We start from the raw sequence: 24990 nt of genomic DNA, 5'->3' as shown, positions 1-24990 counted from the left end.
GAATTCTCAAAATACATTTTTCAGACTTTCCATTGAAATACATTTTTCAAATTATTCTTTAAAGGTGTCAAAATAAGTTACAGATGAATACAGTTTTGTGGCTGTACAAAACTTTTCAGTTGATCTGAATTCTGTTTTGTTTATTTTTTCCCGGTTGTGTCAGTGTCCCCTGTCCTGTCCTATTTGTGAGTGTGGCTGTTGTGAGTGTATCACTGATGACTGCAGCTCTACAGAACTTGTCTGCAGACCTGTGCTTCTTGCTGTCGTACTCTTCATATGGTATTTACGGTGTCTGCTCCATATGTTTCTCCAGTCTTGGAGATTAACCATTTAGGTAGATAAGGCATCCTTCCAGGCCACTTTCCTAGAGCTGTGGTCACTCAGGGCTGAATTTCCTTTGGCAGCCCTTGCTAGGATGATTCTAACTGCAGAGACACAGCATGCAGCACAGGTTAGATCTACATTTGTGGTACAATGAAGGTGGATTTGTAAGAATCAATTGGTGCTTAGGACCTACTGTTCGCTTTGTGTTTTCAGGGAGGGGTGTTACTTCAGACTGGTTCTGCTCTTGTACTATTAGCTGAATTCCCATTAGCTCATCTTTCAATTTAGCTTTATTTGTGAAGAATCTAGTTATTGTGGTCTTACAGCACATTGTGTTATGAACCAAAGCACGGTAACTAGAGGTGATCAGGTCATTTTCAAAAGTGCACTCCTGCACATTCATTGTCTCTCCCGATATATGACCTTGGGTGGGTCTGCAAATGGGGAAGGGGACTGTATTACATCCCTCACTCTGATTTATACATAAACCTATAAGTGGTGAGTAGAAGCTGATAGTGCACCGCTATCCACTTGTAGAGGTAGCTGTTAGGGACTAGCAGCTTGGTCTTAAACACAAAAGACACAAATCCCAACTTGTCAGCTGGAGGGAGGCATCAGCCCAATTTCCTTGCAGACGACAGCAAGCAACAAGCAGTACCAGAAGTTTTCTCTTTACCTAGGACAAGTAGCAACAAGTTCTGGCAGACCAAGCTGAACTTCAATTCAGGATGATGCTGGAGACAGCCAGAAACAAATACGATCTCTTGTTCTAAAAATTTGGCCCATGCTGTGGCTGAAAATCTATCTTGAGCTCCATTAATTAGAACATTGGTTTCTATTTATGCATAGAAGTTAATGAATATTCATCAGACATGTTGATTAAGGTGGTGCTATTTGCATATCCTTCCTAGATTTTTAGACCTTTACCCTTAGGTATTCTAGTATGCAAGATATTTATGTGGCACCAAGGGAAATTCTGATTAGATATTAGGGGGGAAAAAATTTTCATAATTAAGGTGGTCAGATGTTGGAACAGGTGCTCAAAGATGTTGTGCACCTCCATTCTTGGAGGTATTTAAAACTTGACTGGACAAATCCTGAGCAATGTGAATTATCTTTGAATTTGATTTTAACTTTGAAGTTGTTCCTCCGTTGGGGGGGGCGCGGGGGGGGGGCAGGATTGGGCCGGTTGACATCTAGAGGACCCTTCTAACACAAATAATTGTACGATTGATGCAGAAGAATAATGTTCCTGCATTTTGGGCATTTCTATATTTATAGGTGGGCACAAATATGTAACCAATACTTTCATGGTTAGTATTACTCCAGAGGTAATGAAATAATCCTGTTAAGTGTGTTGCGATACTTTCTGCTGAAGTTTCTGCCATCTTAACGAAGACAGTTACTCATCATGAGTTCACTAACTAGTCAGCATATCTGATTGCAATTCTGTCGTAGCAACTGTTCAAGGTAGACATAATTTGTCCTCTTACCTTCCTCCAGGGTTTAGTTTGACCAGTTAATGCATGTTGCAACTGCAACAACAACCTTGCCTTTATCAAGGTACCTCTAGATGAGTTCATATGATTCATATGAAATTATTTAAGAGACTGAGGGCAGCACATACAGCTGAGGGTGATAATTCTTAAATTGTACCAGCCTGAATGGCCAGGGCTGGTTTGGAGGCTGCATAAAATGCTATCACAATGTAACAATGAACTTTTCCAAGGGAGACAAGACTTTTAAGACACTGACAGATTATATGTATGCCACATGCAATTGCTTTGTGTAACCTGATCCTAGCCCTAACTATGATTATAGCCCGTGGAAACCTTACTGAAATGTTATGCGAAGAAAAAACTATAAACTTTCTCTGCTCTACAGATTTTCTGAAGATAATGTGAAACAATTAGAAGCTAAATGACCAATCTACATCTTCTGTCTGCTGTATAGTCACCCATTGAGGGAACAGTAACCAAACCATGGGATTAAGGCAATATCTCATACAGAAGGCAGTTTCTCATCATGAATAGTAAATATATGTAGTGAGTGCAGTTTGCAAGCCAGAGGCTAAGGTTCCTTTTACTAGGAAATGTTTGCGTAGTAATTCTCAAACAGATTTGTAAAAATTAGAGCTAGCACAAAGGGTGAATTTTCTGGAATAAATTGCTTGCTACGAATAGTTCATCCAGAGGTATCTACAGCACAGAAGGAGGAAAAGCTGCCTGGAGGTAGCAAAGGCTCGGAACATCCACGTCAGTCTTTTCAGGGAAGCTCATCATATCAAAAGCCTTGGCAGGAAATGTAATAAAACAAATACTAGCTGTACAGCTGGATCCTTCTTAGAAATCAACATACATACTACAAGAGAAGAATGGTTACCACCTGGTTTCAGATCTCTGCATGTTACAGAAAGTAAGGTGACTGTCATGTTAGTGCTAGCTTGTTATGAAGTCTGGAATGGCTGAGCCATAGTTCATCCAGAGCAAGTGAGCTTCTGGTTCTCTGTGTCTGTCTGAGATTCCTGATTTCTCTTACTCAAGGATTGCTGCAAAGAGTCTTAGAGTGAGAGAAATTCTTATGTGTAGCTGTGAGTTCTTCAGCTACCAGAGGTAACTTGTTCACGAGCGTTGGGCTAATGTGTACCTTAAGGATGGTTCTATAGTCTGCAGCCCTGAAGGTTGGGGGGTGGGGGGGGCAGGGAAGTGAAATCTTGTAGCCCTTGTTGGCAGGAGGGGAATATAGTCAGATAACCTCTGCAGGTAACTCTTCTGTGTACCATCTTGGTCTGAATCTGAAGTGACATTACTGACACTTGCTGAACTGCTCTCAGAGTCTACCAGTTTCATGAAAGACCATCTGAAGGACTACTTTCTGTTGCCAGCTCTCAGATGAGTTGGTCTGTATTATGCAGAAGACTAAACTATATGATCACAGTAACTGTAAATTCCTGAAACTTGACAACCACCTTTGCAAAAGTCAAGCTGACCTCACAGGGCAAATGCCTCAGGGCGCTACTGAGATCCAAACTGTAGGACTGATGTGACCAATACCCTGGTGGCGATTTGAATTTTCATTCTATTTCTAAATTAACCACGGGTAAAGACTGTTTCTTGGAGCAGTCTGAAAGTGTTGAAATATTATTATATTGGGGGAGAGGGGTGGGACAAACCCCTCTGATAAAGACAGATACTGGCCCAAAACTGCTGAAAAATGTTGCCTGTTTACACACCAGATGAATACAGTATGGGTACCAGTGGTATGACCTTCCCTTTCATTGATCTCAACCCTGTTTGGCTCAGTCATCCCTGAATTACCAGACAGTTTGGGGTGGCTACATGAGTTGTATTTACAGCCCTAGTAAATGCAGTGGGAGCCGAGTTTCACTAGCAGCTGAAATAACATCAGGATATTGGGATAGTTTTGAAAATTGACTGGAAAGAACCACACAATGTTTTCAGGTGGTATTCCTCCTATAGCACAGCTGAAGGATTTTCCTTGCAATGGAAAGAAAAGGAAATATTATATAATGATAAAGTGATAGTACAGAGCAATGCTCAATGGATATGGGAGGGGAGCTGAGCAGGGAAGTGGATCAGTAAGAGGAGTGACATGTTTGATGCTGTGAATACTTAGCTGTTCTGGATGAAGCTATCTCTAGTTTCCTTATCTCAATTTTACTTGCCATCTGAACTTTGCTGGAGCAGGGTTTTGCCAACAACAGTTACAGCTGCCGAATCCCCTCTGAGCATCTGTGCTTATGTGAGGGTGGTACGGCAGAGTTTTGCTCTGCATGCTTCTAGTTGCATCTTCCTGCTGATCCCTTTCCTAGCACTCTATTTGAAGATGTCAGCCACTTTTCTTTAGGGTTTTCAGCAAACAGTTCCCTTTGATCAGAGGAACAAGAAATATACTGCATCTGTGAGTGGAGCAGCTTTGTGGTGGTTTCATGTTTCTTTTGGCCAGCTATGACACTTTCTATGGCAGCTGCATAAGTGAAAAAACGGGTTCAGTCATTTGCTCTATAAATACTGCTTCCAGCTCTTTGAGCAAAGTGCAGAGCTCATCTGCAGTTACATTTGGTCTTTTTAAGTTAGTGCAGAAGGCTGGAGATGCTCCATAACTTGCAGTTACCCTATTGAGTGTATGGAAGAGAAGGTGCTTTGGTTTTTGTTCCTTTTTTTTTTTTTTTTTTCTTCATACTCTTGCTTCCCCTCCTACCCCAAAGACTGGAGTGAACATAACTATTCACTTATGTGAAAGTAAGGATTTCTTAGAGCTTTTCTGAGAGGCCTTTCCAGGAGAGCGGTAGTTCTGATCCTTGCTGCAGTCACTGCCTCTGCTCTCCCAGGGGCCTCTAGAACTGGATGTTTGGGGGTCTTGAACTTAGTTCTTTCCTGTGGGGGACAAGTAAGGAAACATCATGAAGTATGAAATTGTCACTGCTGTAAACTCATCCTGTTCCTAATTTGTTATTGGCAGGTCCAGGCAAATGAAAGCCTTTTCTGAAGTTTCAAAAGCGCTCTCTCACCTCTGGCTAGATATACACTGATGCAGATGCATTAACTGAGCAGGGTCACTCTTCTGCACCTATGAGAGCAGGTTTAGATAAATGGCTCATGTTTAAATGCCAAGCAATTGCAAACCTTGTCAGTTTGGGCCATGAAAAGCTTGAGGTTCCCAGTAAGATCGTGCCTGCCTCTCCTATCAGCAGTGGCCATGTGGGTGAATATGGCTGCATGCTTGTGGTGGTTTGACCTTGGCTAAATGCCAGGCATCCACCAAGTCGCTCTATCACTTCCCCCCCTTCCCCTTTTTTTCTCAACAGGGCAAAGAGGAGAAAGAAAATAAGATAGGAAAAAAAAAAACCAACCCTTGTGGGTAAAACAAAAGCAGTTTTTTAATATAAGCAAAGCGAAGCAAAGGTCCGTGCGTGGAAGCAAAAAAAGGAAACAGATTTATTCTCTACTTCTCATGAACAGGCGATGTCGGGCCTTCTCAGGAAGCAGGGCTCCAACACGTGTAGTGGTTGCCTCGGAGGACCAAGGGTGACCCCACCCCCCTCCTCCTTTCTCCCAGCTTTACACTGAGCAGACGTCATATGGTCTGGAATATCCCTTTGGTCAGTTCGGGTCAGCTGTCCTGGTTGTGTCCCCTCCCAAGATCTTGCCCACGCCGTCCCACTGTGGGGGGGAAATGTCAGAAAGAGCCTTGGTGCTGTGTAAGCACCACTCAGCAGTAGCCACAACACCAGTGTGCTATCAACACCCTGCCAGATCCCAGCATAAAACACAGCACCATGAGGGCTGCTACAGGGGAAAACCAATTCCGGCTCAGCCAGACCCGGTACAATGCTTTCTCCAGCCATTGCTGCTGTTTTAGAGTCTGAAGTAACCGAAGTGCTGGAAGCTAACAGAAGACAGCTCTGAAACACTCAACTACATTCTTCTGAGTGTATTAAACTCAGTGTTCACAGGAGAGTTTAATAGCCTAAAGCCAAAAGGCCCCATTAGCTCATGCAGGCTGATCTCTGGTATATTATGGACCATTACATTTCACCCATTTATGCCTTTATTGAGCCCAGTAACTTGGATTAGACTCAAGTATTTGGAGCCCTCTAACAAAAAATTAATTGGCTTTACCCATTCTGGCAGTGAACCTATGTTTAGTGCTTCAGAGAAGGGTGAAAATTCAGGAGCAGCATCCTTGTCTGTCTGACCTGGGGGTATGTTTACCTGTGTAAGATAAGTAGCGGGGACAATTCCTAGGTGCAAGTGAATTCTCTGCACTGTGTTCATCCCTGTTGAGGGCATGCAGTGGCCAGCCCTGATATTTCAGAGACAAGTAGGAGAAAAAGAACATATCTCACCGTGTGCACTGAAGAGCATTTTACTTTCTGGTCCCCACAAACTCCTGGTTGGAGTCATGATGTTTATTGGCTAATAGCATGTTATTTAGAGGTGGGAACAGTGTTGAAATACATCATGTGGCTGGAAAGGAGATCATAATGGAATTTACCATTTGAATCTGTCAGTACTTCAGCTACCATTGAACCATTGCCACTGCAGTTGTACTCCTAGTTCTAGACAGTCTTTAAACATGTACTTAAGTCTCATTAAAGCCATAGAAATGTAAGCATAAGCCCAAAATTATATATATGGTGAAGTGATGACCTGAATTCAGACCATAATCTCTCTTTCTGCTTTAAACTTTGGTGAGATAAGATAGCGAACATCTCACTGCATTACTGCTAACAGTAAGAATAAAAAGTTTGATGGACCTTGCTAGAAATTGGTCTCTTTGGTGTTAAAGGAGGTGCTTTCTGCTGATTATAGCAGAAATTATAGCAAATGGAACAGGATTTTTTTTCTTCTCTCCTTCTGTATGCTTTTATTTTAAATCTTGGCTCGTGTCCTTGTCTGGTATTCTATATAAATCTCTTCTCTGGGCAGGTATCTGATAACTTAAAGATTATTTTCTGACAAATAAGCATTTTCCATTTTCTTGCCAATGCTTCTGATCCATGAAAGCAGCTGAACAAAAGGGAATAGGAAAACCTATAAGATGGCAAGGTTGTGATTAGGGGCCTTTTTTAAACCTCTTTGCACACTAGCTGTCTTTTTTTAAAATACTGTTCTTGGTTTGAAACTTTAATTCTGGGCGTACATTTGGTGCCCAGATGGTGCAGACTCACACAGAAGCCCATCACGCTGTCAGGGCAGGCGGATACATATGTAAATATTTTGCCTTTTTCCCCTATAATATTTGGCTTTGTCTAATCTAATTGCTGTCAAAGGCAGAATGTGAAGAATGCTTAAGAGGAGCAAACAATGAGGACCTCAAATGTTTGGATTGCACTAACTTTGGAAGACTGCAATGTAACTAATAATTTCGTTTCATGGGTTTTCTTATTCATGCTGTGAATTCATGGTGTATGATCTAAGTTCATGCCAAGTAATATTTTACAACCTGAGGTAGAAACCTGTATTTCTAGTGGCATAACAGCATATTTAACCCCTTGGCGCTGTCGATATAAAGCTAATGGCTCTGCCTTTTGAGTTCAGGCTTGACAGTAAGTGTTCTCTACCTGTTTTTTGGTGTATATAGCACTCTTTCTTATTTACATAATTCATTGCTTCATTTAATTTATTCTATTGAGTGCCTGTCTTAATGTATTTTTAATGCATAAAAGCATTTCCAGCATAGCTGCTTCTCTGACCAGTGATATCTAGTAGCAAACAGTGTGGCCAACCACATCAAGGATACCTATTTTGTTATTAAAGGTCTGATCCAAAATACCATGATATTAATGGAACAGCAACTTTCATGAGCATTGAATCTGAGTACTTAGTGAGAAGGTCTAATAAAACCAGCGTTAATTGAGGATGTTGGCAAAAGGGATGTAGGAAACCTTGCTGTTTGTCATGGTTTAACCCCAGCTGGCAATTAAGCACCACACAGCCACTTGCTCACTCCTTTGGTGGGATGGGGAAGAGAATTGAGGTGGTGCAAGTAAAACTCACAGGTTGGGATAAAGACAGTTTAATAGGACAGGAAAGGAAAATAATAATAATGAAGATAAGAGAATATACAAAACAAGTTAAACACAATACAAGTGCCCACCATCTGCTGTCTGATGTTCAGCCAGTCCCTGAGCTGTGGTGCCCCCCAGCCAACTCCCTGCAGTTAATATACTGGGCATGACATCATATGGTATGGAATACCCCTTTGGCTCATCTGGGTCAGCTGTCCCATTTGTGTCCCCTCCCAGCTTCTTGTGCACCCCCAGCCTCCTCGCTGGCAGGACAGTTTGAGAAGCTGAAAAGTCCTTGACCTTAGTATAAACACTGCTTAGCAACAATATCAGTGTGTTATCAACATTATTCTCATCCTGAATCCAAAACACAGCACTATACCAGCTACTAGGAAGAAAATTAACTTTATTCCATCTGAAACCAGGACACTGTTTTTTGTCAATGCAGGAATGGTTGCAGTACCACAGGTTTCTGATCAGATGTGAAATTTGGCTAGGTTATAATTCTTGGAAAGCATCAGGCTATGGCAGACCCATTCCTCTATGCAGAGAGATGCCAGGAGATCAGGGACTGAAGGTGTGAATACTGTAGAGGAAGGAAAGTGGCTGTAAAAGTGGAATGTAATAATGTGACCAGAAGACAAACAGAAGCAGCACATGGTGCTTTTTTCCATGGAACGTAGGTGAAATCCTGACTACGGGGGGGGGAAAAATTGTCCGTTTCAGCCATTTGTGTTGCCATCTGAGGCTCATCATTCAGGGGTGCCAATAAATTCTGTTTCTGAGCCTGCCATGAAAGTGTCTGGGTACCTTCAAGAGGCATACCATAGCCTGTCATCTATCTTTCTGTTTGTCTTGCTTCTTGTCTGTGGGGTGGAAGGGGGTCAGGAAAATTATTCACTATCTATATATATTACTTTTCCTGTGCTATTTTTTATTACTGAAGGAAAGATCAAAGATGTTTTCTCTGTCTATCTCCTGGAGCATGGGCACTGAGACATGTTACTGCATGATAAGCTAAGACATGAATTTACAGTTTCTACACAGTAGGTGCTGGTATGCCTGCTACTAGCTCATGGTTCAGAGAAAAGAAAATAAAGAGGTGATTTGCCACATATATATCTGATGGTGAAAGCAGACACCCTGGCAGCTACTGCAGGGCCTTTGGTGTATCATAAGTCTGGATGTGAGCTTAACCTACATCTAGCTTGTGCTTGTCAGGGGCCAAAGATAGCATGGGTTGTCCCAGTGGACTGATGGTAGGGATTGCTTTGCTCCTAGCCTTTGCTTTTGGTTGTCAAGCCTGTCTGGTCTACAGCTGGGAGGACATGTTGCATTAATTTAACAGTACTTTCTCTTTTCCATTTTTGCCCTTCCCAGGAGCAATTGAGCGGTGCACATACATCAAGTACCACTACTCCTCAGCGACCATTCCCAAGAACCTCACGTACAACATCACCAAGACAATCCGCCAGGATGAGTGGCATGCCTTGCGTAAGTGTTGCTGGATTTCTTCTCCATTCTCCACATGTGCAGACTAAGGGAGATACTCACTGATAAATGAGAACAGAGGCTTTGACTGACAACCTGCTCAGAGCTCTCTTCTCACATAGAGTTTCTCTTTGTAGCAGGCTGATCGATTTGTTCTTAGGACCTACATCTCTTTTTCTGCTGCTGACTAGAAATTCTGCTGAGGCATGAGGAAGTGGCAGTGGAGAAGAGGCATTTGTATGCAGGGATTAATATTGAGTTAAATACAAAAATGAATAACAAAATCAATGCCCTATTTTTTAATTCAGTAGAATGCTTTGTGTGTGAGCATATTCTCATGCAGTTCATGCTGCTGCTGAGTTTCCTGCTTCCAGGAGAATTCATTGCTGGCTTTTATTGTAGAATATGTCCTGCTGCCAGCAGCTCCTGAGTTGTGGCATCACTGTGTCCTTTGAAGATCTAGAAAGAGAAATGCTGCACGCTTTAAGGCACAGGGAAAGAGCTTAGCCCTCAGTGATAATTGTAGCCAGTGGTCACCAACTTGTAACATTTGCTGAAGCAACAAGATCTGACAGGGATGGAATTGCCTTGGGATGTATTGGCAGGCCTTAAAGCTTTTCTCCTTCTCGTCTTGGAGATGGAAAAGGATTTTCACTGATAAAATGGAAGAGGTAGGATTTCACAAGGAACAATGCCACTGCAACTTACTCTTGTTACTACATAGTGATGGGGACTGATGAATGTCCTGAGCTGCTCTGTCTCGGTGGAAGCTGTTAACAGCTCCTTCAAGATGACAGGGGTTGAGGGGTGCTGATTCTGGTTGAAAACCTTGAAAGGTGGTAGTGAGCAGCTACTGTCCAGACTCTGTCAGTCTGAGAAATGTGTGAGACCTCTGGTCTTCCTAGGGCTTTTGGTCTCAGTTTCACTCCTGTCTTATGTGGCTGTTGCTTTGGGAGGGTCCTTTTAAGCTCTGGGGAGGAGAAGGTGTAATGACACTGTTGATTTCCTCCTATAGTTGCATTGGTAAGGTCAGGCCTGGTTTGGGACTCATTGGTGCATGTAGGCATGCTTGGTCAAATCTGGTAAAGCATTAAGAAAGTTCTAGAGGGTCTTGCTAAACTAATTTTTTTTTTTTTTTGCAATGTGTCTCTGTGGATAAATAAATATTTTTACAGTGACTTGACTAAGAAAAGGTGTATTGAACTCATGTCTCTCAGAAGGTTATAAGAGCCTGGTCTTGCAAAATACTGTGCTGGGCTTGTTTGTCCCTGTAATCAGAAGATCAGGCTGTTCAGTTCCCATCACGTTTTCTGCTACCACCTGTCATCTCTGCTGGTGTCAGTTTTATGTTATCATTGCTCATCTGTGGGCAAAAATAAACACACCCTGCGCCCAAGACATCTTCTGTTAGGGTTCATAGGGCAGTAGGAAGGGGCTCTGTTTTATGCTTCTGTTTGTGTGCTTTTGCCACTGCTGTGAGCAACAATGACTTTTCTGCACCCATCCACTGGGAATCTTATTATTTAATGTAGGAATTATTGTCTTAAAGAAGTTCATCTTTACCTTGACAATGGCTCAAGTAGAAGGTTATTCTGAAGTTCTGTGTGTATTCCCTCCCCCCTCCCCCTTGTCCCCTCCCCTTAAATATCATTGCTAATATACCTGGCCACGTAAGACACTTGATGTGTGCATCCTGTGGTGGGATCAGCAAGTTCCCGAGCCTGCTGTGTTGGCAGCAGACGGGAGCCTTCAGTAGGACATTTGTCAGTCTCCAAAGCGGCAGTCTAGACACATTGTGCTCACACATTTAGATATCTGATTTTGTCCGAGGCACTTTCAGGGTGAGGCTGCCTGTTCCCTCCCTGGGGATGGTACACTGAATGTGTGGGTGTGCATGCATATTTCTGACCCAGATTTTCTTGCTAGTTCATGAGTCAGATAAGTGTAGGTAGATGTAGATAGGGAGATTCAACCTTCAGTTCTATCTAAAGACATGGAAGGAGAGAAATACTTTGAAGCTCTCCCTTCTCCAGAGCAGTTAGGTGCAGTACTGAGTGCTTGGTATATGGGGTTAGCTGCTGGAGGATCTGGAGGTCACTGCATTTAAGAATGAACTGAACCTGTATAACTATTTCCTGTGTAGGAACAGCAACCTTGCTGTTTTTCTCTAAACACCTGTTTTAAGACAAGGGCAGTACTGATCTTTTCAAATTGTGTTTTGGTGAGGGGAATGTTCTCCCTTTGCAGTGGAGTAGATGTAAGTAAGACTCTTAAATCCCTTCAGCAAGTCCCTGTAATTTTAATCCTTGCCTTAGCAGCTGACCGGGTTCTATACCTCTGGACTAGCTTCATCCAGGGCACAGCTACTTCAGCTCACCATTGCTCTTTCTGAGGTAGAATAGTTTTTCCAACTCAACCTGGTCATTATTTTCCTCTGAACTATTTCTTGTTCAGAATTTCCTTTTCGCTGAGTGTGACAAACAGCAAAAAAAGCAGGGCCCAGGCCTGTTGTGCTTCCTGCTCTTGCCATGGGTAATTTCTCAGATCTGTAGCATGAGATGGAAAAAAGTATTTCCTGATGAAACACTGGGGCAAAATGGCATCCTGGAGAATTTCAGAAGAACTGGAGAGAACAGGGTGTCTGGTGCCTCTTCCAGGCTGAAGCCACTACTGCCCTTTGTCATATCTGTATTTCAGTAGTGGTTATTTTCTTTCCCTGGTGCATAGGCAGCAAACCCTGGTGCCTAGGAAGGAAATCTGTTGCTTTGTCTGTTTAGTGGGTGGGGGATCAGAGGAGAGAGAGGTCTAGCTGTGCCCAGCAGACTGCTTTTTTTCAGTGTGGCAGGCAGGAGTGATACTCCAGCAGTTTCTCTTGAATTGCTGGAGTGGGTGAGGGACAATTAATTTGAGGCTGAGGACCCCATGGCACCAGTCAGCACAGAAAGCAGATATTCCTCTAGCTGTGCTGTCAGCAGTGCTAGAAGAACCCAGGGGAGCAGCTGGACCTGGAGGAATGGTTGGAGCTGACTTTATAATTTTTGATTTTATCTTTTTTCATTCTGTTTGACATTTTCAAGATGGAACCTTTGCTCCAAATTGATTGCCTATGGCAGCATGAGCTGGGGAAATAGGACTTCACTTCTCTGCAATCACTTCCTTTCAACTATCTCTGGTTAAACAGGGATGGAAGGAAGGATGACTGTAGTATTGCCAGCTCTAGTCTGTCAGGAGATAAATGTTCATCTAATTAGACAAAACAAGCGTCTCTGTGAGCTGGGAAGGGAAGGGAGAAAGGAAGAAAAGCTGTGTCCAACAACTTTGAGCATGAGTAACTGTCTCTTTATAGAAGATGCCAGTGTAATGATATGATTGAGTCACTATTAAGCATTTACCCTGTCACGTTTTAGGCCCAGCTTTGTGCACAGAAGCTTGATCCATAGTTCTGGCTTCTGAAGAACTCCAGCAGCATCTGATACTTTTAGAAATGGAGGTATATATATTATTTGAATAAAAATCCAAGAAAGTCTGAACAGTATTATATTTATTCACATATTCAGTTCCCTGTGTTTTATGTTCTTGTAGGTTCACTTTCAGTATACTACAGATCTGTGTTCACAAAACCTGGGGAAAGTGATCATGGTAGGTCTTTGAGCTGTAGAATATGGTACAGGCATTGGGAGGGGATAGAGGCATTTTCAGGTGATGAAATAAACACTTTAACTGGATGCTTGTACTTTAAGAAAGTTGACCATAAAAAGGAGGCTATGTTGATTCTAATTTTTTTTTTCTTTTGTCCCAAAAACTTCAGGAAACCATTATCTGGTATATTATGGCAAAGAAGGTGAAAGGCTGTATTTGCTTTGAAAATGATACTACCACCAAGGCAATGAGGGCATGTGCTATATTAAGTTTGGCATCTTCTAGAGACCAACAGTGCTGTTCCCTAAAGCCCCTGTGAGGGGGTAAGACACTCAAAGCCCAGGGAGTATTTAGCCTACTGGCTTACTCCTTGGAGAAAAACAGACACCTGTTGGGTTGATGCTGTTCTATATCATAAGAACTGTAGGAAGGTCATTCCTTTTTGGTTTTTGGTTTTGTGTTGGGTTTTTTTTGTGTTTTTTGTTTTGTTTTTTTTTTTTAAAAAAATAGGCTATAGACAACCCAGGCTATAAACTGATCTTCTGCAGTTGTTAAGAAGCACTTGTTTTGTGAAAAGGGTAACTACAACATAGAAGATAGAGGCAGAGAGGAATTTCTAAGTGTGCTTAAGCCAGCTATCTACACTTCATTGTCTTGCTGGGCAAGTTAGGATTAGAAATTTATTTTGAGGAAGCCAAATAGTGCAGAAAAGGAAGATGCAGATGATAAGAGAGGGATTGTCTTCATACTTTTAGAACCAGTCTAGCACGATGATGTCTTATTTTTGCCTCTAGTTTCTTTTGTTTAGACCTTATGCTTCCATGCTCGTTTTTACCTTTGAACACACTTATATTTGCTGTGGGACAACTTTGTGTATCCATTCCTTGAACGATTTCAGCAAGAAAACTGTGTAGGCACTACAGGATTCTGGATTAGCCTGCTGTGGGCTCAGACCTGCCTGGAGCTTCACAGGGCTGACACATGTGGGTCACTGCAGTCTTCCTCACTGTGGTCTTGGCAAGGGAAGGGTAAAGGGACTTTTCCAGGGCCACCTTCTCTCCAAAGCAGGTGAAGTAAGTATTGTGCCTTTAAAGCGGTGAAAATAACCAAGTTGTTGATGTGTGTTCTTGAAGAGTGATGTTTCTTTTTCTCTCAGAGAAACAGTCAAACTACTGTCTCTTCTCTTTCTCCTGCCTTGGTAGCTAAAATGGGACAAATGCTGCATGGTGCTCAGAGCCTTTGTACTGCAGAGCTCCCAGTGACTTGCACTATATCGCATGAAAGTCTTCGCATCAGGAGAGATGAAAAATTCTTCCTTCTCTCCAAAGCTTTTATTTTGCTGACTCACAGAGCCTGTCAATGAGGTAGATAGCTGGGTCTTTAAGTCTGTTATTTTTCCTTCGTTCCTATATATCACAAACCTGAATACGTACTTTGGATTAAATGTGTCCACAAAAGAGGGAATTTCTCTTTGCTCTTGTCCAGCTTGCTATTGCCACCTAGGCCTGTCTTCTACAGCAGCTGGTTTGTGTTCAGGAATACGGAAAGTGTGGCATCTGGGCAGACAGTGGCTGGAATTGCTATGGAAACTGATCTCCTCCTGCACAGCTTAGAAATTGTGTCACCAGGCTGCTTTAGAGAAGACCACGAATGGGTAGCTGATGCTTCCTGAGAAATGTTTAGAATTTCCTGTTATTTTGGAAATGTTCCTTGTCTAGCACTGTGGGATCTCCTTTGCCTGTCTCCTACCCCCCACTTCTACTGCAGCACCACAGAATATGGGCTCTGAATTTAGTCCATTGGCGTGGGGAGTGCATTGTCAGGAGAACAGGAACCATAATGCCTTGTGTTAATTGGAATGATAACGTTTGTCTGAGTTGTTGAAAACTGCGATAATCCTGTGTTTGTGGTGGTCTGAAAGCTATTTGCATAAAAAATGAATTGTGAAGTCAGAAGTAATAGCCTGGCACGTTCTGAGGGGAGCAAGTATTGGAGGAAATGAAGGATTTCTACAGGATATAGAGAGTAGTAATATTTTAATTCATATAGCATCTACGCTGAAAGCTGAATGGATTTTATCAGCCTTAATGGTCCAAACTTTGCAGGAGATTAAGGCTTTCTCATTTAGGCCTACAAAGCACTCAAACACCTCCTTATAAGCAGTATAACTACTTGGGAGGGAGGGGCTGGAAAAATCTCCATTTGTGGAGGTCAGTTATGGTACTGATGGCAGTGGCAACAATTAGCACTCTGGAAAAGACTGTAATGTCTACACTTCTAATTTCTATAGGCTTCCCAAGCCTTCTCATTCCATGGAACAAGATGCTGAGATTTGCACAGAAGCTCAGTTGACAGCTTGACAATGCATTAGTAACACCAGTAGGCTCATAGGCTTGACCCTGTCTGCTTTTGTAAGCAACAATAAATATTTCATCGCTGTATCTGTATTAAGTGCTCACCCAAGAGAATTTTTGCTTTTGTTTTTTTCCTGGGTACTACCGAAAGCAGTGTTTGAAATAAATAGGCAGCATCCCACTTTTCTTGCTCCTTTCTTCCACTCTCTCTCCCATATTCCCTTGGGTCTCCTTCCATTCCTATCTTCCTCTACAAGGAAATGCTGTTTCATTTTTAATTAGCTACCTTGACCCCCCAGATGGAGGTACACCCTGAAGTACGACACTGTCCTGCTGGTCAGTGCCATTTGGCTGACAATATGATGTCATTCCTTAATGCATTGGTTATTAAAGCAGACGGGGCAGCCATCCTGGAGGTTAGTCAGGCGGCAGGTGCTCACATGCCTGGAGGTCTAGTGTTGTTGGATCTCCATCATATTTATTGTTCCCATAGCTTATGACCAGGTGGTAGTGACAGACCTTCTCATTTCCCTTTCTCTCTCTCTGCTGTAGGGTTTTCTTCATACCCTGCTATTTCAAGCTAAGATATAAAAATGTTTTTTTGGCATCAAAATCTAAGACCTATTTTGAAATCTGTAAGGGATTTTATTGCCTTCTGCTAGGCTTCATCTTAGGATCTGCTAATATGGCTGTGACCTTAATACCTACGCTAGTGAATAGCTTTCCCAACTGCATACTACTTTTTATTTCCCATACTACCTTTGCTTCTTAGAGACAGAAGAGCAGGGAAGAGTAAGGGAGGAGTACTCAGTAGACTCAGTAGATTGCCCAGTCCTGAGCTGACAGGGGTGTCTGAGCAGAAAACATGGCCAAGGTTTGGAAAGGGAGGCAATGAGGACAAGGAAAAGGGTAAAACTTTGTGCTGGTGAGTTGGGAGAGGTGAGACAAGGGATTACTGACCATTGAGACTGGGATAAGGGCTAGAGCGGTCAACTGGAACAATTTGGTAGGGAAGGTGCAAAAATGGCCAAACTCTGTGGTTTGTGTGTGTTGGAGTGGGGTGGGGAATGAACAGGGAAGGATCCCCTTCAAAGCCCTGTTCAAAGTGCACAAGTCAGGAGTCTTACTGTACATCTTCTGCAAACGCATGTGTGGCAGAGGGAAGGTCTCATCCTGCTCCCTCAGCTAGCAGGTTCTTTCCCCAGCTCATGTTACAGGGAGCTCACAGGCAAATCAGAAGAGTCTTATTCTGCTGATGAACCACTTGCTGCTCTTCTGAGTTAGTAAGAAACCCCACACTAGGATTCCTGCTTTTGCAGGTTGTTGTTTGTTTTAAAGTTAAGAACTTAAAATCAGATGAGCATTTTTGAGGTTGCAAATAAAAGCATGTAAAGTTAGGAGATGACACAGTTCAGGCTGCATAGTTGGCCTTAATTTATCTCCTCTGAGCATGCTTATTATCAAGTCTTTAATTACTGTAATCACATCCTGTGTTTTCCACAGGACCCCTGCCTTGTTCCATATACAATACATTTGGGGTATTCTGTTTCCATTCAGTGATGTCTTCGATGTTTGGTTTCTTTTTCATTGCTTAATGTATGGCTGCTGGCCTTTTTATTGCAGAATACACAGCTCCTGATCCAAAGACAGAGTTCATGAGCTTTGTCACATTTCTAATTATTGTACTGAAGCGTGGTATGTCTAATAACCTTTAGAGGTAGGCTATAATTTCCATTTTAGTTCTGGCAACCAAAGTTGACTGGTTTGGGTGGTTTTGGGTGTCCAGTTGGGGATGATGAAGACTTGGGTTTTACAGTACTTAGCCTTTTGTATGTTCAGAGCACAGCTCCCACTGACTTTCAGAGCAACTGTAAGTGCTTCCTACCCTGTAAATCAGACTTCAAATGGTCACCCAACTCACACTGGGTCAGGGTAAATGAGGAAAACATGGCTAGGCACCACCTCTAAAGATATTTCTTAGACTAATTGACTTATCATCACCATGGACTTTTGGGGTAAGTGTAGAGGCAAGTGCTTGTTTGAGAGGGAGGAGGAGCTGTATGTCAGCTGGCTGATCTTGGCTCCGACTGCTCTTTGCGAGGGGTTGCATGTGTTTGCACCTTTCACACTGACCCTTTCAAAGGGTCACATTTTTGTATTTCCTACCTTTGGCATGCTTGACTCAGCAGCCTTCATGTTTTGATATTTTTTTGTTTGCTTTTATTTTTTGTTATAGTTGTAAGTGCAGGCACTTGGATTCACCTTGGTTTAGGTGATGTTTTACGTTGTCTCCCACTGTTATATTGGAAAAAAGAAGACATGTTTTTATCTTCATCATTGAAAAGAGTCTTAGGGTATTTACGGAGCTGTTCTGAGTGCAGGAAAATTGAGAGCAAACCTCCTCCAGCCGTACTGGTGTTTTTTTGCAAAGGAGTATTAGAGACATTTTGCCTGTTGCAGTGTGGAGATGTTGACAGGTAAAACATACCATTGCTAATCATTTTCAGTCATTCAGCCAGTCAAAATATAGCTTTATTAATATGCATACAGAGTGCTCTGTTTCCCATTTCTCCCTCTTGAGAGACACAGAGGGGTAGAGATGGGCGTGTTTCTATGTCTCTTGGCTAATCAAGAATGATGCCTTGTGCGTTCTTAGGGTGAGAACACAAGAAAGAACAAACAGGATGATCTAATGGGTCTCTTCCATCTGACTTCTATAATTTTTGATTTATATACCAATTTAATGCCTGGTTTATGATGATTTATACCCCACTTTATTTCTACCCCAGTCTGATGCCCCACCCCACACTGTTAGTGAGATGAAAGCCAGCCAGTTAAATATTTCAAGGTGATTACGTGCCACATGCCACACACAGAGTTAGTAATGAGAAGTAAGTGCTTCCTTGCTTCAGTGCAAGAAGAAAGACTTAAGTGGAACATTTTGGAAATGAGATTATTGTGATTTGTTCACAAAGCCATGCACCATCCACAAGGGAACATCACAGCAGCCAGCATGAGATAGATGCCAACAAACTCTGAATCAACCAACCTGGCTTTGACCCTGACAGAAGCTGCAGACTGAAACCTGTAGGAGATTTTTATGTGTTGATAGCTACTAGGCAGTGGTTGCCATTTTAATTACTGTTTTGCAGTGATGCTCGTTGTACATTGGATTACAGAATAAGACTGATCCTCACGTGCAACTGGGATATCCTCCTACCCGGTACTTTGAAAAGGTCTAAAATGTGTGAATATTAATGTGTGAAAACAATAATGCAGCTTTACATCCTCAGAATTTTATGTTGTTAACCGGGCCATGATGATTTCGGCCACATTGTCAGAGTTGAATGTAGTTCTGGCCCAGAAAGACTGGATGAAGCTGAAGGATTTGTCTTGGGGCCTATCCCAAGACTCCTTAATTGGCTGGGTGAATCACAGTTTAGCTGTTCAATTATTCCCTGCCCACCTCCAGGAACTGATTGCACAGTTGGTGAGGGAATAGGAAATCAGGAATATAAATCAACTTCAGGTATCTCCTGTGGGACTTCAAAGTTCAGTCTCGCAAATCTCATCTGGCTGCTCTGGATGTAGGTTATATTTAATAGAGCTTGAGTCTGCGTGTCCCTATGCATCACTGGAATTATGACAGCTAATTTGAGTCTATCTGTTGCTAGTGTGTGCAATTGATCAATATCTCTTCATAATTACAAACTCTCTCTCACCTCTGCTTCCATCAGCTTTGTCTTTTCTGGCTTGCCCTTTGCATCCCTGTTTCTTTAGGGCTTTTTCCCCCAAACTTGATTCTCATCTAGATATTCTGAGAAAGAAATCAATGGAAGAATATCACTTACTGACCTAAGAGGGACTTCTTTGCCATACACAACTAAGGCTGTAAATAATTCAGTAGGGTCCTTGTCTTTTCTTTCCTCCCATAAGATTTGGTTTATTAAAATTTTATGGGAGGGGGACATGGAGGTGGCTAAATTACTGGTTTTATCTGTTACAATCTTTAGCAATGCATTAGCTCGGTACTAGCTGCTCTTTACTCATCATCATAGGCACATACTAAATCAGTCTTCCTTGTAGGATCCATTCTGCAGCATGTTATAATCACATACTTGAGCATGATGTAATGCCTTTCCTTATAACTCACACTCATACCTGATTGTGTTGCCATGGGAAATAAAAAAACTGCCAAGGCAAGGCTTAATCTTTTTTTCCAGTATTGGGAGGAAGTCAGTAATGGCATGAATCCATATACACAAAGATCCTAATCAGAAGGGAGCAATAGGCTGGGGAATAAAAGTTTGGTTCTGCTTATATTTATACCAGAATAATAATGCTACTAAAACAAGAATAGATATTCTGAGATACAAATAATGTGAAATCAGCATCTGGGTGCAAAATATTCAATAGACTTCAGAAAAAGAAAAGTGCTCCTTGTGATTTTGGACTTTCTGATATTTCAGTAAAAATTAACAGATTCCACAATTACACTTTTCTGTTAATGCTGCTGCTGCCAGTGTGTAGTGCACCTTCCATCCTAGCCTCTTGAAACACTTGGGCAATGGTTTTACTCAGTATCCTTCTGAATTAAGCAGGGTGCTGAAGGAAGGAATACAACCCAAGTACACCCATTTCACATGCAGAAAAAGAGTTATAGAGAAGTTAATTGACCTGCTAAATGTCACACAGAGAGTGAGTGGGAGAGCCAGAACCAAAACTCAGGTCTCTGGACTCCCACTGCTGTAAGTGCTAGACAATGCTGCCTCCTGTAGTGCCAGAGATTATGCAGCATGTCTCCTAGAAAAGACCATTGCAAAACCCTATATCAAGGGTAATGTATTTTTACAGATATTTATTAAAAAAAAAAATCAAGTGAAAGCTTACTGGCCAAAGCCAGAATCCATTACATACATTAGTGGTGATTTTCTTAGAAATAATGGCAAAAGAACCTTCAAAGGCTGGTAGTAAATTAAGGTATACAAAGTGGGGGTTCCTCAGCACCTGCTGAAAACCAGGTCCTCAGAGATATCTGAGGGTGAGCAACTAGAATGAATAAAAATTTCAAAAATTATCTCCATTAGAATATGTGTAGGTGCTGTGGATTTTCTCCCACATAGGAACTGGACTCTAAACCAGTGTCCTCACTGATTGTCATGACAACTGATATGCACAGCAAGAATAACATACTGGTACTCAGTTTTACCTGAAAGTGATCTCAACTGTCATTTTATTTGGAAAGTAATCAAATGAGTACATTTTGAGAAATAATAGTTATCAGTCCTGTTAGAGAGCCATAAAATAATCTGGAAGAAGAAATACACACTGAATGGAAAACTGTAGGGAAATAATTTCAAAATGGCCTTCCTGATAGGCCTTGGAAGAACCTCTCCTGTATGGCGAATCCTCCTTGGCCAGCAGAGTGGCAACAGCCAGCTCTGCACCTCATCCCAAAATGTCATGGGTGAGGAACTGATTAATTGACAGGTATAGTCCTGCACCATAATTATAACTGTGAACCATCCACTGCCTGGGTATAGTAGAGCTACTTGTGATTTATTTCAACATAAACCTAGGTTGAACTGGTCTTTGACTCATCTGAGGAGTATCTTCATCCTTCATGGAACTTGGCATATCAGGACCTACATGTTGACTATTTCTGATGTATTTTATTACTGTTTAGGTCTTTGTATGAAAGCAGGATTTTTATTCAGTAAATAAGCCTTGGCTCTGACACTTAACCCTTCACTGGAGCACTAGCCCTGTGTACTGACTTCAACTGATGAAGTAGAAAAGTCTATGGGGACATCACTTCCAAGCAGGATCAGGTTTTTCATGTGGAAGGAATTGAGAATTTTTTTTTTAAGCAGCAGACAATTCATGCAAAAGTCTTTTGCAAGGAACAGGGCAGAGAAATGCAAAAACTACTTGATATGGTAATAGGATTAGCTTTTCAGAGTAGCCCTCCCAAAGTTTTCCAGGAGGAATCGATGATTCTCTGAAGAGCTGAATTGACAGCTCTGTTAGGTGGAGTTTTTTGATGGATCAAGGGTAGTACAGGCAGGAGCACTTTGAAAGTCTGTGTGATGCATAGATGGATTAGATCATTTGATGTATCCCTTTGGCTGCTAGTTTGTAGGATTCTCTGATTAACGGTTCTGGCCTTGGCTTTCCATGGTAAGGTATCACCTACGCAAGTAAGAAAGCAGAGTTCCAGAGGTAAATGAATCCCCATTTTATGGCAGTCAGGTGACACCAAGTGCAATTTAAGGATATTCTTTTTTTTATCACTATTGGGGGAGACTCAGTATTTTACTAGCCAGAAAAGAGAGGCCATTTGTCATCAGCTTATTGGGTTCATGATGAGTGTTTTGCTGTCCTTTTCTCACAGACCAGAGGAGCTGATCTGTTGCTGTACAAAAGCAATGCTTAGAGAAGGCATAGTAAATACTGTTGTACAGCATAAACCCTGTAGTAAGGTCTGGTGGGCCCCTAAACCTGGTGGTGTAGTCCCCAGAAGAGATGCATTAGCTGAAAGGGTTCCACCTGAGTGGGGGACCGGGGAGAGCTAATCCCCAGGCAGCGATGGCCTATAAGAATTGTAAACTTGACTGTGAAGTTGGCAGAAGGAGCTTCAGTCAAAGAGGTTATAGGCAGGGTGCTGACGTGGCCCCAGTTATTTGCAGAGGGCTCTGACCCACGTGACAATCTCATCTTGGTGGGGTTGGGGGGAAACTAGTTTGGGGCAGCCACCTGCTTTGACCACTGCCTTCATTTTGATGCTGATAGAAAGGGAAAGACATCTGGTGGGTGGTTGTTTAGTGGCATGGTTGGCAGCTGGAGGAACATTGCTGCTTTCCTAGTCTTTTATTCCTGTATGGTAGGTGTGAGTAGACAAAATGCTCAGGCGTAGGAGCAGGACTCTTACAGCCTTGGAGAGTGGTGAGTGAAAAGATGAACTCTTTATATGACTGGGACTCTGTTTCGTGTGTGTGTGTGTTTGTTTCCATGAGGATGCAATTGAATGATCTTTTAGTGGTGCCTTTAAGAATATGAATAAGGAAGCTGAGGTGATGTGTACAAACACCTGGGGAGAAGCTAAGAGAGAAAACAGAGTAATGGAAAAGCTGCTTTTCCATTAGGGGGAAATAAAATTTCCAAGGGGGAAATAAAAATGCAACGCCTAGATGCTCTTCTGTCTGTAGAGAGAACCTCTCCCCCTTGTTTATTATGCATCAGTGTGGATGCATTAGATTCATGTGAAAATCGGGCAATTTCCTGACATTGCTGGCATGGCTGAGACAATAACCAGAAGCTGTTTCCTCTGTCACTTTTCTTTTGCAGCAAAGTCTGCAGCAAAGTGAATGAGACTAGCATGAGTTTGCCATCACTCACTCATTACTTTTTGAAATTTACTTCTTGGTCTGTGTGTGTCAAGTGCCTGGCACAACCCTGATAAGCAACAGAAAGGTTGAGCAAACAAAGCAAAGCCTTTCCACAGATCAATAGAGATCAATTGCTTCATTTCGACTGAATGACAAAACAAAAACAGCAGTTAAAAGTATGTTTGCTGGTAGCTTGCAGGCAGCTCCCGAAACCAAAGTACCATGAACATGAGCCAGCAGTGTGCCCAGGTGGCCAAGAAGGCCAATGCCATCCTGGCCTGTATCAGAAATAGCATGGCCAGCAGGGACAGGGAAGTGATCTTACCCCTGCACTCGGCACTGGTGAGGCCACACCTCAATTACTGGGTTCAGTTTTGGGCCCCTCACTACAAAAAAGACATTGAATTACTCGAGCGTGTCCAGAGAAGGGCAACGAAGCTGGTGCAGGGTCTGGAGCACAGGTCGTACGAGGAGCGGCTGAGGGAACTGGGGTTGTTTAGTCTGGAGAAGAGGAGGCTGAGGGGAGACCTCATCGCCCTCTACAACTACCTGAAAGGAGGTTGCAGAGAGCTGGGGATGAGTCTCTTTAACCAAGTAACAAGTGATAGGACAAGAGGGAATGGCCTCAAGTTGCTCCAGGGAAGGTTTAGACTAGATATTAGGAAGCATTTCTTTCCAGAACGAGTTGTTAGGCGTTGGAATGGGCTGCCCAGGGAGGTGGTGGAGTCCCCATCCCTGGAGTTGGGTTGACATAGTGCTGAGGGATATGGTGTAGTTGGAAACTGCCAATGCTAGGTTAATGGTTGGACTAGATGATCTTCAAGGTCCTTTCCAACCTAGATGATTCTGTGATTCTGTGATACCAAGGGACACATAGAAGAGCTCTTACCTGCATGTTATTTATACTGACCTCATCAGAGGGGTGATGTTAGCACAGAAATGAGGATCACACAACAGGTAGATGTGCCTTGAGGCATGTGTGTGGAGGATCCTGGCCAAACTATTTGATTAGAGATAAGTTTGGTGTTTTGTTGTTTACCAGTGGTCCATGATAATGGCTGCAGTGCCATACAGCTTTGGGCATATGTATGTCCTAGACCACAGCATCCAGGGCAGAGCTGCAGGTGATGTGGAGATGGGACTATACTTCAGTATTAGTCAGTCTCTGTAATGTAGATTGGTACCTGATCACATGCAGCTGTCCACTAGCATAGCACATCTGGTGGACTGACTTACATAAAAGTCTAGTAGTGGGATGATTAGTTCATTTAGGTGTCATTAGATCATTCAATCAACTGCACCAGTGCACTGAACCCCAACAAACCTTGCAGGTATAGCTTGAAAGCAGCATAACGAGGCAGTGCATGAGATTCACTGCAATTGGTTTCCTGACTGACTGCTGCATACTGAAAGGCTTGCTCACTGTTGCATTCAAGTATTGAAACATTGGTCTTGGTGAAGTAGTTTTAAAAAGGCTGTCAGTACATAGTATCATCAAGAAAATAGTTGTCCTGGTAGGATCACTGGCTACCTAGAGCACCAAGTTATAAAAACATTATTGTAGGCACTGTTGTATATACCCATCTTATACCCACTACATGTGAATGTCTGGGATGGATATATGACAGGTGGCACAGGAGAGTAAGCAGTGTAAGTGGAATATTACTGCTAGAAAACATCAGTAGATGATGCTTGACTTTTTTTCTTTTATGAAGGAGTAGAAAATTTTTTTTTCAGTTGTTATAAATTCAATGTGTTGTTTTGTTTCTCTTGCTACAATGCTGGCATCATCAATAAAAGTAAATGAGATGCGGTTGGATGTGACCGTTCTGGTGGGCCTCTGGTGTGAATGAACAGACAGTAGGAACAGAACATTGGCTCCTGCAGTAAGATGAGTTTTCTCTTTATTTGGGGGTATGTGTGTGTGGGAAGGCTGAAGTAATGTATTGCTTGTGAAAGCAAGAGAGTTGACAGCACTGGCTAAAACCAGGCATACTGCAGGCAAGTACTGGGCACTTTTCCCAGTCACAGCCACGCCAGTGTGCTTAATCACCATGTACAAACTGTTGTTCTAGCAAGGCTTGATCCCTTGTTGGTGTGGTGCACTCTCTTGTCTTCAGACCGCTTTGCTGCTGTGTCTTGAGCCTTCCCCTGCATTGTATTGCCCTGCTTTTCCTGAACCGTAGCACTGTTGCAGCTGCAGCCATGTAGCTCTGTTCCCGGGGCTGCCACTTGCATCGGAACACGTCTTGTTTCAGTG

At 42.5% G+C, this 24990-nt stretch overlaps 1 protein-coding gene across 1 annotated transcript in view; it reads left to right on the top strand.

Annotated features, from left to right (window-relative positions):
• TMEM178B (transmembrane protein 178B) overlaps positions 1 to 24990 on the top strand; it is a 226866-nt gene that overhangs the window by 57988 nt on the left and 143888 nt on the right. Inside the window, exon 2 of the mRNA XM_074871793.1 lies at positions 9239 to 9352. Coding sequence (XP_074727894.1) covers positions 9239 to 9352 — 114 coding nt within the window. The remainder of the gene's footprint in view (positions 1 to 9238; positions 9353 to 24990) is intronic.

The sequence above is a fragment of the Strix uralensis genome, chromosome 5 (genome assembly GCF_047716275.1).
Source record: "Strix uralensis isolate ZFMK-TIS-50842 chromosome 5, bStrUra1, whole genome shotgun sequence".
Taxonomy (NCBI): domain Eukaryota; kingdom Metazoa; phylum Chordata; class Aves; order Strigiformes; family Strigidae; genus Strix; species Strix uralensis.
The sequence above is the reverse complement of the archived record's forward strand: the minus strand, read 5'-3'. Positions and strand labels throughout refer to the sequence as shown.